The 14582-nt window shown below is 43.4% G+C and overlaps 1 protein-coding gene across 1 annotated transcript in view; it reads right to left on the bottom strand.

Moving 5' to 3' along the window:
* LOC144103816 (uncharacterized) overlaps window positions 1-14582 on the bottom strand; it is a 59634-nt gene that overhangs the window by 537 nt on the left and 44515 nt on the right. Inside the window, exon 7 of the mRNA XM_077636516.1 lies at window positions 1-1234. This exon is cut by the window's left edge and continues 537 nt beyond it. Within this exon, the coding sequence (XP_077492642.1) occupies window positions 1092-1234 (143 nt within the window). The 3' untranslated portion in view covers window positions 1-1091. The remainder of the gene's footprint in view (window positions 1235-14582) is intronic.

Here is a 14582-nt window from a genome sequence, read left to right on the forward strand (position 1 = left end):
TGTGCTGCACGGCGCTTAATACATTAAATCATCGGAAACTTGAATCTTCGGTACACCTAATTTATTTCCTACGGCCGGTAAAACTAGCCGCTGCGAGCGAAAGAAGCCTTTTGCAGGCTAGATTCTGCTGCAGATAGGAAGAGTAGGCCGTTGCGCTCCCGCACCATCTCTCCGTATTTTTTTGTTTTTCTCTCAGTCACAAGTGAACATTTGTCCTTTTGAGTTACACGGTGTTCACAGCAACGAGAGCACAGATGCCCTTAATTGGTGATGTCCAGGAAAGCTGGGCATGTGATTCGAAGATTCTAGCCCAAGTCCTTGCTCTTTATGGTGTTTCTCAATATCAAGGACCTTAAGGATCTACGCTTTTTAAATCCAATAATGTGGCCACCGATGAATTTGGTGTATATGCAGGGACCGCTATTTTTCTTACAGGGAAAAGCGTTTTTACTTATGGTTAATTGACGAAATTGCGTGGTTGCTGGTGGGGACCGCTTTGAAATATTTTGTGCATGCTTGTGGAGGAAAGGACGTTTATAGCTCATGTGAATTGACTCACCTCACAAAATGCTACCCCCCTCAGCAAGACTTCCTAAGTGCACAGATAAATTAACTTTGATAACGGTTATGTTGTGTTTAGATTTTAAGCCCTTTCTGCGATGTCATTCTGAATTAGGTGAGAGCAGCGTGCTCATGCAGTTCACGAATGTGGCTAGGAACTAGACGAATATTTTAAACTATAGACAATAGCTTGCTTTCTTCCTCTCTGATGCCGGAAGGACAGTGGCAAGCAGTCCAGCCAGAGCTTTGCGCAGAATTTCTTTTTGTTTTCTGCTTATTTAGTTTTGAGTACGAAAAAAAATGAGGATGAATTTTGGATGAGAAGGCATGGTGTGCTTTCAGCTTCACTTTTTTTTCCGTTTTTTTCACTTTTGCAAAGACAAATTATTTACTGCACAGTATTTTTGGAGGCCAACATTCATTCTTGTAATAAATTTCTAGTCCACTAACGCGCTCACAACAGGAAGCCTAGCATGGCGTGTAATGGAATGCCCCATCTGGATTAATTATCGGCTTTCAGGCCTAGGCTGCTAAATGCTAGGCTTGTCCATCCTCTTAAGTGACTTCAGAAAGTCAGGAAGCAGCCTCCTCTTGAACTTGCCGAAACTCGTCTTGGGTACAGATTCTGCGAAGAATATTCCACCATGTAGGTGCTTGTAGGGTGCCAGCCGCTCTGCAAAAGAGCAAAAAAAGATGCAAAATGTGAAATCGTAAAAGCGATTCAGTGCTGGTAGCCACACTGTGCGAGTTAGAAGCAAATGGACCTCAGGTGAAAAACTAGAAAATGAATAAGAAATTTAGACTACCGCCAAGTTCGTTGAACTGTTGACATCACACGAAAATGGGAGAATATTATGCCGACTGCGTGGAAGACATCAGCGTGGTGCTTTTGTTTCTTGAGTTAGGCATTCTGAAATATTCTACTCCGCCTTTGGAACTTCGGATAAATAAAAAAAGAACGCTGCAAAATGAAAAATTTCTTCTTATTTATCAGAATGCGTTTACGCATTTTAGATAGTGAACATGCTCTTCTAAAAGCCTTTATTGATACTTGCGCCGAAAACCTTTTCGTCCCCTCCAGCTGCTTTTACGAGATAAACGGTGGGGACGTGTTGCTGAGTGATGTCTTTTGTTGCTGTAAAATGATAGGAAGATATTATTTTGTCATAAAGGCGGTTGCAGGACACAAGAAGCGCCGACTGTCATTAGCTCCGCTCGTATCTACTGTTTCAACAAAAACATTTGCGAGAGCAGCTTACTATAGCCCCTCTGCGGTAAAGTGTTGGCAGATGGTTCTTGATAGTCGCAAAGTGAACCGAAGAGGATCTGCTGCCTTCGGCTATTTTGAAGATTTGAAGGTATGTAAACTTCTGTAGACTCTAAAATTACTCATTATTATTTTCTTACTGCTGCAACGCAGGCCACAGGCGTTTGCAATGTGCATAGATCAAGGACACCAGAGCTGGTTCCGGTCAACGGTGGAAGCCTTTCTCGATTCTTAACCCATGATATGTTTTCTTTTCGAGATCTATAAGCAGGCACGTACTATATTAAGTTTTGAGTGTGTCTCAGGGAAGCTGTCTAAGCCCGCAACCTGCGCTCTGAACGCCGCGGAGTTCGTTTAAAGGCTACTTATATGCTGTGGAGTCTTTCACTGAATATAGGATTTTTATAAGAATAATACTAGTCACAAAACGTTTTCATTCGTTGGACGTGCATGCCAAAGCTTTGTCAAGAAAAGGTAGGCCGAAGAACTCTGTACGGTCAGCAAGCCTTTCTATTCTTCACGCTTTCTACAAGAGGAGCACTGAAAACGTTATACAGCTTAGTCACCTACCCAACTATGCGCCAACAGATGCGTTTAAATTATCCTTTTTTCCTCGCACAATACCGGTCTTGAACACTGGTTTATAGACAGTTACAAATTGTGATCAAAAATTGGGCAAACTGGTGCTTCCTTGGTATTTTTTGTTTATTGTTGCTTTTATGTTTTCTAATGCACTCCTCACCCCTCCCCCTTTGCTTCGACCAAAAGTCCGCATTAGGTACTAAATAAATACTAAGGTTATAGCTAACATTTTTGACAATATCAGAAGAACATTACTCAGAAACGATGTGAACCTGCGGCAGCCTGAAGCAGCATATATCCAGTAACTACTGAAATTCTTCGTCAAGACTACAGGCAGCTAGTCAGAAAAAAGAAAACAATATATTATAGCCCCGAGTGCTATTCCAACCAGCGTTTGCACAAACACAGCAGCTAACGTTTCTCCTTGTGTCGGACCACTTAGGCAAGCTCTCGGCATAGTGTTCGAAATGATAGCGTGTCGCCTTTAATTCTCTCACGCCATCCTCCTTATATTTACTGCAATTGCTGTGGCTTCCTGATGCTCGTGCTAGCAGTTCTTGCCATGCCATATAGCTGGTTGTCAACAGGCAGAGAGGATCGAAAATGGCTTATGGTTTATGAGGTTTAACGTCCGAAAGCGACTCGTTCTATGAGAGACGCCGTAGTGAAGGGCTCCGGAAATTTCGACCGCCTGTGGTTCTTTAACTTGCACTGACATCGTGCAGCACACGGGGCTCTAGAATTTCGCCTCCACACACACACACACACACACACACACACACACACACACACACACACACACACACACACACACACACACACACACACACACACACACACACACACACACACACACACACACACACACACACACACACACACACACACACACACACACACACACACACACACACACACACACACACACACACACACACACACACACACACACACACACACACACACACACACACACACACACACACACACACACACACACACACACACACACACATACATACATACATACATACATACATACATACATACATACATACATACATACATGTTTTATTCTCCACAAAGAAGTGGAAGGAGGTGGAGGGAAAAGCCGTACATTTGCGGCTTGAAAAATCCTTCGCCCCCTTACAGTGTATACAGCAGCAGAGTAGGACGGTAGACAGTCACATTTTTTTGTTGCAAAGAGAAAAAAAACAGCACTGTATCGCATCAGGCAATAAAATAAGCCTACATAAGAGTTTCAACAGAGCACTAGATTTGGACGCCTGGAAAAAAAATTTATTTGGAAATTGAACAATGTAATGTAATTGAACATAATGATAAACCTTTGCATTGATTCACAAAAAAGAGCATGAGTAACAAAATAGTTGTGCATATTTGGAAGAGAGATGTTGAATAGATCAGCAACTTCTTTTTCTGCAGCATTCAACAATCGCGAAGATTATACCGGAGTGTTTGTTGTTTATATGCAGTGCGACATTTTGGAACTTTCCAACGTTCTGGAGTTCTCGTGCTGTAGGTGGGATAATTGGGTCTTAATTCTGCCATTTCCATAAAACTGTACTCTCTCGTTGGACACTTAAACGATACTGCCTGCATAATTTGTATTCGTATATATTTCTTACTTTCAATAAATTAAGCGAAGCAAAGATATGCGAAGAAGGTGCTGTGTATTCAACGTTGTCAATTATTCGTACTATATATTTCTGTAGCCTTTCAAGCTTCAACACATTAAATTTTGTTGATGTTCCCCAAACTAAATGAGAGTAGGTTAGGTGGGAGACAAAGAGAGCGTTGTAGACCATTAGTTTAACTTTTTTTGGAAGAGTATAGCGGTTGCGATTTAAAATTCCAGTTATGCAGCTCAGTTTGGTGATTAGACTGTTTACATGATCATTCCATTGTAAAGTTGAAGTAAAATATACCCCTAACACCTTGACAGTATCTACCACATCAGTGGCTGCCAATCTAAACATTACGGTTCCTTGTAACGAAATTTGTTTATTTTTTGGTCGAAAACTACATTTGTTTTGTTTTCGTTAAGTTTTAATTGATTGCTGGAAGTCCACGAGTCGAATTTGCGCAAAAAATATTTACTTTAGTAATTCCTTCAGCTTCAGAACATGATGGCACCAAAGCACTCGTGTCATCGGCATATATAACGAACTTGGTATCTTAGCAGATGTGTACAATATCATTAATGTACAAATTAAATAGGACAGGGCCTAAAATGCTACCCTGTGGGACTCCTGAAATTATTTTTATCTGTGAGAAATGAAACCATTTATGGCGACATATTGAAATCTATTTGATAGGTGACTTTTGAGCAGAGCCAAAACATGTCCCCGTATACCATAACGATGCAGTTTTTCAAAAGGATAGTATGACTAATATAATCGAAATTCGACCCCCGCGGCCGGCATCAAACCCGCGTCTTTTGGGCCAGCAGCCGAGCGCCATAACCACTCAGCCACCGCGGCGGCTGGATCCAATATGTATGTCGCGAATGTCAGCTTTATGTAGCTACTCAGTGCTAAAGAAAGAAGCCACAAAGCACTGCGGCACGTAAAGCAAAAAAGAGCAAAGAAGGCAGGTTGGGGTGCTATTCAACTTAAAAAACCAGATAGACGCAACTTCTCAACCGACAGGACGAGCAGGACGGCCATGCTCGGTGTCCAGCTTGAACACGAGCGAACAAAGGCAGAAGCACATTTAGCCCAGGCCCTGTGCAGTGCTTATCTGTGGCTACCACCATCCATGAGTAGTCACGGAATGTGATGGGGCTTTAATGCAATGCATTTCATTCTTACGCTTACGCTCGACGACAAGGTAGAGTATCTTCTTTTTTACCTTTCTGAGTAGGGTGTGTACAACTGATAAAAGGATGCAAAGGAGGCCGTGCCAGGAGTTCTCTAGCCTCCTACTCCGCATGGACAGAGGATAATGATAAGAAAATCGCATGACAGCCGAGGCAGCGAACGGGACCGCTGGAGGCTCATACTTGCGGATTTATTGCCATGTGCCTACACGATTCATCGACAGGCTTCTGACTAAGCATCGAGGGTGCGGCTGTACTGGCATCAGCGAATTCTAACATCTTGCATCGCTGTAACCACGTGACTGAGCGTCACCATCTGTTTTGCTCATAAGAACGAAGCCACCATTCTCGCGGTCACTTGGCAGCCGGGGCAGCGAGCGGGACAGCACTAGGCTCTTACTTCTGCATTCAGTCACAGGTTCGAATGATTTAGCTTTTCCTTTTTTTTTCTACTGCCCCTGCAGCGAATTGCCGCTTGACGTTTTGCGCGAAGTTTTTAAGTTTTGTGCGAAGAATACTGCGGCGGTAAAACTTTTGTTATGGGAGGACCCGACATTGCTGACCTGAAGCGCGAATTTCGCAAAGAAATTCGAGAGTTGAAAAACTCATTGGAATTTGTTAGCAAATAATATGAAGACCTCAAGGATGAATGCGCCGAGGTTAAGAACGAAAATGTCGCACTAAAGGCAAACCAAGAAAAACTGACCCAGGAACTTGAAAGAGTGAAAAAAAAATAGGCCCATCAAAAATTCCCAAAAAATCGTGGCTCATGATCAGTATTCCCGGATTAAGTGCATTGAACTGAAAGGAATTCTACATGCAGCAGAAGAAAACCTATTCAGTATTATAGACAAGGTTGCGACGTGATTGGAGAACCGAGAAGCGATGACGATGTCGGCATATGCCACCGTGTAACAACACGCAATGCCTCTGCCGAGCCGATGATTGTGGCGGTGTTCAACAGTCGAACAAAGCGTGGTGCGTACTCGAAAAACCACGCAAAAAACGTTTCCCGGTGGATAAGCTAGGATATTAAAATGAGCATTCAGTGTACATAAATGAACACTTGCGCCCACAACTAAAAAAAAATTGCTCGGAATGACCATCGAAAGGAAAGACGAAATGCGCTAGCGGTTTGCATGGGTGCGTGGCGGAAAGGTGTTCGCACGGCAGACGGAAACATCTAACCTAGTGTACATCACCTGTGATGCAAATCTGAAAAAGATAGTCTAGTTGATATTTCAGGAGAAACTTGAATTTTTCGTTTGCGATGATTGCAGCGGATTCTATCAAGCAACCAACAGATGGCTATGTTTCCTTTTTGCACTTCACAGCACAGTCCCTCCGGAACAAATACGACAAATTCACGACTTCCCTTCTTGAATTCCGTTTTTCATTTCATGTTAATATGATAACTGAAACTTGGTACAACATCTGCTGATGTATTTTCCTTAGCTGGCTGCGAAACATTTTTTCTTAAATAGAACTTGTCACCGTGGCGGACGTGTGATGCCGCTTAAATCACAACGCCTTTCATGCAGCATTGTGGAAGATTTTTCTGCAATCACACCAGATTATGATGTTTTGACAGTACAGTGCCTGAAATCCATGTTTGTTGTTCTGTACCGTCCGCCTGATGGTGAAAGCGATGCGCTTTTGGGATTTTTAGAAAGACTGATCAATTTCGCTTGCACTAATAAGTTGTGTGTCACTCTGGGGGGTGACATTAACATTAACCTATTGCACCATATATTCATTGGTCGTCAACTAGAACTTCTTAATTTATGTGTGTACAAAAATGTCATAACACAATCCACACGAATAACCACTATGTCCGAAGGAAGGAAGGAAGGAAAACGTTTATTGAGCTCTACAGAGTAGGTGAGGAATTTGGCGGAGTCAGATGGTGTCTTCCATCTTCTTAGCAATGGTCGTCTGCCCCTAGTCCAGGACTCCGCTGGATGCCGCTGCCAGCTGTGCTAGGCGGATTAGCCCATGTTGGACGTCCTGGCGGTCGCTGGAGAGCATTTCTTCCCACTGCTCCGCACTCGGGGTTGGTATTTTTGGTTCCACCTCTATTTTCTGGCAGGCCCACGTTATGTGATAGAGCGCGGGTGTTTCATGCCACCAGGGGCACTTGCGTGTGTATTGTGTGAGTTGTATTTTGTTGAGTGTATTTAGATTCGGTTATGAGCCCGTCTGTAGCAGCCTCCAGGCGACGGCGTCTTCCCTGGAGAGATATTTATGTGGTGGGGGGGTACCGTTTCCTGCATCCCTTGTACTGGTTTAAGATTGCCGAGTAATCTCTAGGGACAGGTTCGGCTTCCTCGAGGTCGCTTGTGGGGGGAGCTCGGTAAAAAGTGTACCATCGAGCTACCCTGTCGACCGCTTGGTTGCCTTCCACTCCCGCGTGTCTCGGCGTCCATACTAAAGTATGTTTTATTGATTCTTCTGTGCTTTGTTTGGGTCGGTCCCCAGAGCGGAGTGTGTGAGCTATTCTGGCTAACAAGAAGTTTCGGCATGCCGTTTGAGACTATCTCAGCCGCTACCGCGTTGGGATTGTTTTGTCCCGTCCTTCTGGAGTATGTGGCTGTGTCCACATACACCGTTGTTGCTTTGGGGCTAGTGATTTTTGGATGTACTCGGCTATCACCTTTCTGCGTTTTTTTTTTGTAGGTTGGGGTCCATGTTCTTGGGGATGGGAGTCACTCTAATTGTGCCCCGTATGCCGTCCGGGATAGTCGCGGTTCGTGGATTTCTTGTATTTGTTCGTTGCATCCCAAATTCTGCAGAAGTTCCCTGCCAGACAGAGTCTGCACAGTCTCTGCAACTGGGCGACGTGTTGTGCCTTTCTGAGTTCTTCAATGTTGTTACGAATTCCTAGTGCTAAAAGCTTCTCTGTAGATGTGCATTGTGGTAGATGGAGTGCTGTTTTGTATGCTTTGCGTATAATTGCATCAATCTGTTGGATTTCGCTTTTGATTGGATTTTAGTATGGAAGACTGTAGGTGACTTCGCTGATCACCAGGGTCCTGGCCAGCTTTAGCTTGTCTTCTTCTCGCATGCCCGAGCGTTTATGGGATACGCGCATGATCATGCGGGCAACTTGTAGGGTGGAAGCTTTGAGTAGAGCAAGTGCATGTGTACACCGTTGGTTTGATTGTATCCACATGCCCAAGATTCTTATGAGTGTTTTCTCTTGCATGGGTTTTCCCTCTAGGTAGACGTTGAGCCTAAGCTCGTCGCTGTTCGGGACTGTGCGGTTTTGTTTCCCTCTCCAGACTCTGAGCTGTTCTGATTTTTCGGTGGAGCATGCTAGCCCTCTCGCTTTTACGTAGTTCTCTACGCAGGTCGCGGCCTCCTGTAGTCTTTCTTCCTTTTCTTTTAGTGAGCCCGTATTTGTCCAGATGGTGATGTCGTCAGCATACATGGCATGGTGTATTCCTTCCACTTCCTTATGTTGTTTTGCAAGGCTGATCATTGCAACGTTAAAAACCATAGGTGAGATGATTGAGCCCTGGCGAGTTCCCTTGTTAGGGATGTGGTACTTCTCCTAGCGGAGTTCTCCCAGCCCTATCGTCGCTGTTCTATCTGAGAGGAAAGCTTTGACGTAGCTGAAGACCCTTCTGCCGCAGATCAGGTTGTCCAGGCCTGTCAGGATGGCTTCGTGCCTTACGTTGTGAAAAGCTCCTTTGATATCCAGTGCCATTATTACGGTCTCTCCGTTCCTAGGGACGTTACTTAGAACTCCTTCTTTGATTTTTAGAAGTACATCTTGGGTCGACAGTTTCGCCCTGAATCCGAACATACTGTTGGGATAGAGTTCGTGATCATTCATGTATTGTTGTAGTCTTAATGTTACCACTCTCTCGTACAGCTTGCCGAGGCCCGATGTGAGGGAGATGGGTCTTAGGTTTTCGATTCTGTGTCCGAAAGTTTGCTTGACTTTTTCATTACAAACAGTACGGAAGACTGTATCATCCGACTTTATTGAGACACACATGAGCGATCACCTACCAATTTATATGTTTAGCAAGCCCACTGAAAATTTTAAAACATCGAATCACTGTGAGTCAAACCATGCACAAGAAATAAACCTTAAAACGCTAAATGCTTTTCGATCTCGAATTCAAAACGAAGACTAGAGCCGGATATTTAGGAATAGCAATCCTGATAGCACTTATAGCATTTTCATGGCAGTGCTGTTAAGTATATACAAGGACTGTTTTAAGTTCAAAAAGGCTACGAAGAATGGTAAGATACGTAAGCCATGGCTCACCAATGAGTGCCTGGGAACGATCGAGAAGAAAAATTTTCGTTTTCAGAATTTTTCTGAACCAGGAATTCAGCAGATTTCTCTGCTTTCAAAAAATATATCAACTTTGTAACAAAATTTTAAAGGAATGTTAAAAATAATTATTTTGAGAATATATTGAGTGCAAACAAACTTCACCGGGATGTATTATGGCGTAAACTTAAACTTCAGAACCGCGGTATTCACCAAGCGGAAGAGTTAGACATAATAGTAAATAGGAAGCGAGTTAAAGGCAAGGAGTTGGCAGACATATTGAATGACTACTTTGTACATCTAGCCAAGAGCGTTTGTTCTGTTCCTTCAACACAACATTTGGGTGATCCGAGTGTGAATAGCGCGGTTTTTCTCCCAACTCCAGAAGAGGTTCATTCGGTTTTCATGCCATTAAGGAATAGCAAGGCACGTGATATAGACGGCCTCCAGATTAGGGCGATAAAATTTGTTTTAGATCTCTTGGTTCCAGCACTTACGCATATAAATGCAGTTCAGGAGAGTAAGCTGCCGGGATAGTTGGTGATGCATGTTGTAAACAAGGAAGCGCAAAATACCGGAAGAGGGACAGAGTCCCTTACTCTGTCCCTCTTCCGGTATTTTGCGCTTCCTAGTTTACAACACGCATATAAATGTTTTCCTCTCTACTTGAATCTTTCCCGAAAGTATGCAGCATGCCAAAGTAACAGCTCTTTTTAAATCAGGGAATAAGAGTGAGCTCTCGAACTATCGCCCTCTCTCGGTTGTGCCTATCAGATCAAAAAAGCTATAAAAAAAACTTTGTAAACGTGTCACTGCGTTCTGGGAAATAAATTCTATTATATCACCACAGCAGTTCGGATTCCGTAAAGGAATGTCAACTGAGTTGGCTCTGCTCACTCAAAAGAAATTATGGTGTCGTTTCCTTGCGTATATGTTTGTTGCTGTGAATGCCTTCTTAACATTTTGCGATTGGAGCCTCGGCGCGGTGGTTCAGCGGGTAGTGCTGTCGACTGCTGAGCCCGAGTACTCTGGTTCGATCCCGGCCGATGCGCCGCGTTTCGATGGGGCCGAAATGCAGAAGGCGCCCGTGTACTGTGCGATGTCAGTGCATGGTAAAGAGACCCAGGTGGTCAACATTATCCGGAGCTCTCTACTACTGCGTCCCTCATACCCTGAGTTGTTTTGGGGATTCTAAACCCCATAAGAACACACAAAACAAATTTTACGACTGGAGTGGCGAGTGTCCTTTCCCCTCGCAAGTCGCGCGGCGTTCCTTTCAGCCCCAAAGTGCGCGCTCGGGGACATTGCGGCAAGTAAGACTTGCACGTGTGCGCGCCTCTGTGTTTGTTTGTTCTTCGGTGTTTTTAACTGGCCGGTTGTCAACGTAGCTGAGAGCAACCAAGACAGCGGACGAGAGAGCGACGAGCAGTGTGTGTGCGGCTTCTCGACTATGCGGATGCACGAGCGAGATCGAGCGAGGTGTATGAAGCTGCGAGTGTGCCTTTATCCTGTAAATATGTTTTCGTTGTATATATATATATATATATATATATATATATATATATATATATATATATATATATATATATATATATCCATTTTTTTTTTGTTTTCAACGTACGGGTTCAACTGTTTTTCCAATCAATGTGTATATATTTTCCAACACTATCAACCACAAAGAACTCCATAGCCAGCTTTGTCTCCCGCGGTCCCTAATGATGGACATCCGACGCTTTTTTTAAGCGTCAGCGGTTGTCTGACGAAGCGTTATCCGACTGCTCCCCTGAAGATTCTGGTGTGACATGTGACAACGGTGTAGAATTTGACCAGAACATGCAAGCTTTCATCATCGGACAGTAGCCGATGTCGTCGACTTCATGGAAGGGACACCGCCAACAGTGAGCTCCAGTGACGCAGTAAGCCAAGACGATTCCCCTTCTCCTTGCTTGGGATTGAAATCCGGAGAAGACAACAGTAAGAAAATAAGTAACTCGCCTCAAGAATATGACCTAGGACGGTTTCTAGGCAAAGCTAAACTCACTGGCATCCCGGACTTTTTGAAGTTACGTCTTCTTACTAAGCCAAGGTCGCCAAATGTTACATACGACTTTAAGAAGGATGTAACACCTGGAAAGAGGCCTGTTCGCCACTGATGGCTTAGAGATTACGCCCCTTGGCTTGCGTGCTCAATGAAAGCGAAAGGTGCCCTTTGTCGTTTTTGCGACACTTTTCCTCCGCGTGTTAACCGGGGTACTCAAGGTAGTTTTATCATGCGCGCTTTCAGTAACTACAGAAAAATGCACGAGGCGTGCAGGGATCACATAAAATCCCAATCGCACAGGAGGCAATGACGTCCTCACAGAACTTCATGGATGTGATGAGAGGCAAGCAGCTACCTGTTGTACAGCAGTTGAACAGACCACTGCACGAGCAAGTTGAAAGGATTCGTGAGAAACTATTTCCAATGGTCTCCACCATTGTCTTTTGCGCGACGCATGACTTGCCAATTCGCGGCAAGCAATTCTATAGTGGAGTCTTCAATGATCTCCTTGACTTTCGGAAATACTCGACTTCATGAGCACTTCGGTTCTTCTGCTGGCAATGCTAAGTACACTCCTGTCCGCGTCCAGAACGAGATCATCACTATCTCTGGCGGCATCCTGAGAGAGCAGATAGTTGCCGGAGCTAACACAGCGTTTGCTTTTCCTTTCTTGCTGACGAAACTGCAAGTATTTCAGGAAAAGAGCAGATGTCTATACACGTTCGCTTTATTGACAAGGCGGGAGCCGAAGGGTGCGTTCTGGAGAGCAGTTTTTGGGATTTGTAGAACTGGAGCAATTAAATTCCGCTCGCATCGCCGCTGCAATATTGAAGCTTTTTACGAATGCCGGGCTGATTCTTTCGAGCCTCGTTGAACGGGGCCACGATAGATGCTCTACAATGGCTTAAAAAGAAGCTGGAGTGAACAAAATAATACAGAAACAGTTCCCGAAGGCGCTACTTTTCCACTGCGCAAGTCACAAACTAAATGTCGTCATCAACGATTTGAACGACGTCTCTGAAATTCGAAACATAATTCGGATATTCTAACAAACCATATACTTCTTCCGCGAGAGCGTGACCGGAGAACATTGGTGCCCAACATTCCGATACTGTGTAAGAGAAAATTGTCAGCAAAATACAAGTATATTAGGATTTATTTCTTACTATTTATTACGCAAAAAAGTGCTATCCATCACATCGCAAATGTTTTTCGTACGACGCCCACACAAGCGAATTATTTCAACTTCTTGATATTCTTCCTGTCAAGCATATATACGAATTCAACCTTTTGCTAAAATACCAACTCAGCTTGAAAAATTCTCTCTACTACTTTCTCACACTGTGCGACCTGACAAAAACTTTGCGACTTTCCTGCGACATCAGACACACAAAGAGCAGGACGCTCCCATTTTATAGAACTAACCAAAGGTACAAGAGGATGGCAACTTCTCTTCCAAAACTGTTAAATAATTTAGAGGATGTAAGTCTAAATATAAACAATAGCTCAAGAAAAGACTGGAAAAAATATCTCATTTCTAGCAAAGATATTGCAACTTAACCTGGCAATGTAATTAACTTAGTCCTCAATCACAATTTGTTGCGATTGTATCGATAATTTATGTGTCCTTCATCTAATGGTGGCTTTATATGGTTTCCCTTAGATTTCATTGTATCAAGACTTAAGTAACTTTGTTTTTTTTCTGCTGTCATATTACAGCAGTGTGAACACGGTGCATTTTGTGTGATGTGTATTACGGTAGCTTGACATGCCCAGTGCTTGGGTAGCATTGCAGTGTGTAACATATGCACCAACGTATATCCAATAGTGTTATTAGTTGTGCCTTATTGCTTGTAATATGTCCCCATGTACGCCTGTGAATAGTAAGCTTGATTGTGTCCATTGAGAGTGTGTTAAACATATGTATAATTGATCTTCCCTGCTTTTATTCCAGACATCTAAAATTGTTTCAGTGGGAAGCTGTATGTTAACGCCCTTCGACTTGTCAAATATAGGGGCAGCAACCTTCATCAAGCTGCTAATCAGCAGCTTTTTGTTGCCTGCCATCGCATTTTTCGTACTCTTGTCAAAAATGCAAAATAAATTGAATTGAATTGAATTGAGATATGGTGGTTGACAATCACACCAAAATGACGTGCAATTGTAGAAAACATGTGATAGATGCTCCTGATCAGTAAGCGAGTGACTCTTCGCGCGTATTTCGCAGATAACCAGCATCCTAAGTGCTGACAGACCTTTCGAACACTTCCGTCATGTCCCTAATTTGTTTTTCGAGGATTAGCCATTTCTTCAAAAAATTTCAAAATTGCGAATGGTATCCAGGAGTTCACAAAATTAATCCACTATGCGGCTTGTAGCAAGAACAATAAAATCAGCATTGCTACCATGCAAGTTTTTCGGAAACGAATTCGCTTAAGATCAAACACTGTCGCAAATGTTTGCAATGTTTGTTTGTTGATGATCACAGCCGCTGTCACGCAGCATTATCACTCTTTTTTAGAAGCAGGGCAAGTTACCGAGTTGGTAATGATTCATTTCAACATTTGCGAAAGACCACAAGGACGAAAAGGAAGAGCAGACGAAGAGCGCTGATTCTCGACTGACTCTGTCTCTTTGTGCTTCAACCCTTGGTCGCAGACACAGGAATGTGCTTTACGCCATTCAAACTTTTGTTTCAGACACGAGGCGGCTACCATCCTAAAATCTCTCTGAATTTCATCTTCTGGCAACTGCTGTTCAAAATCCATCTCAATATTCAACAGTACTTCCTAAACACAACATGCTTACCCCTGTTCTCAATTTAAGTCAGCAATCTCGCCGAGACTGGTGTTAGAATTTTAACCATCAAATAAGCATTTTTTGTATTTATTTTATTACTGTTTAACGTTTTGAGCACTTGTCAGTCGCCACTTCTGTCTTGGCCAATCCGCAGCAGTGGGTACGCGCCATTATATTCTTGAGGACAACAACAACAACAACAACA

The sequence above is a fragment of the Amblyomma americanum genome, chromosome 9, assembly GCF_052857255.1.
Source record: "Amblyomma americanum isolate KBUSLIRL-KWMA chromosome 9, ASM5285725v1, whole genome shotgun sequence".
NCBI classification, from domain to species: domain Eukaryota; kingdom Metazoa; phylum Arthropoda; class Arachnida; order Ixodida; family Ixodidae; genus Amblyomma; species Amblyomma americanum.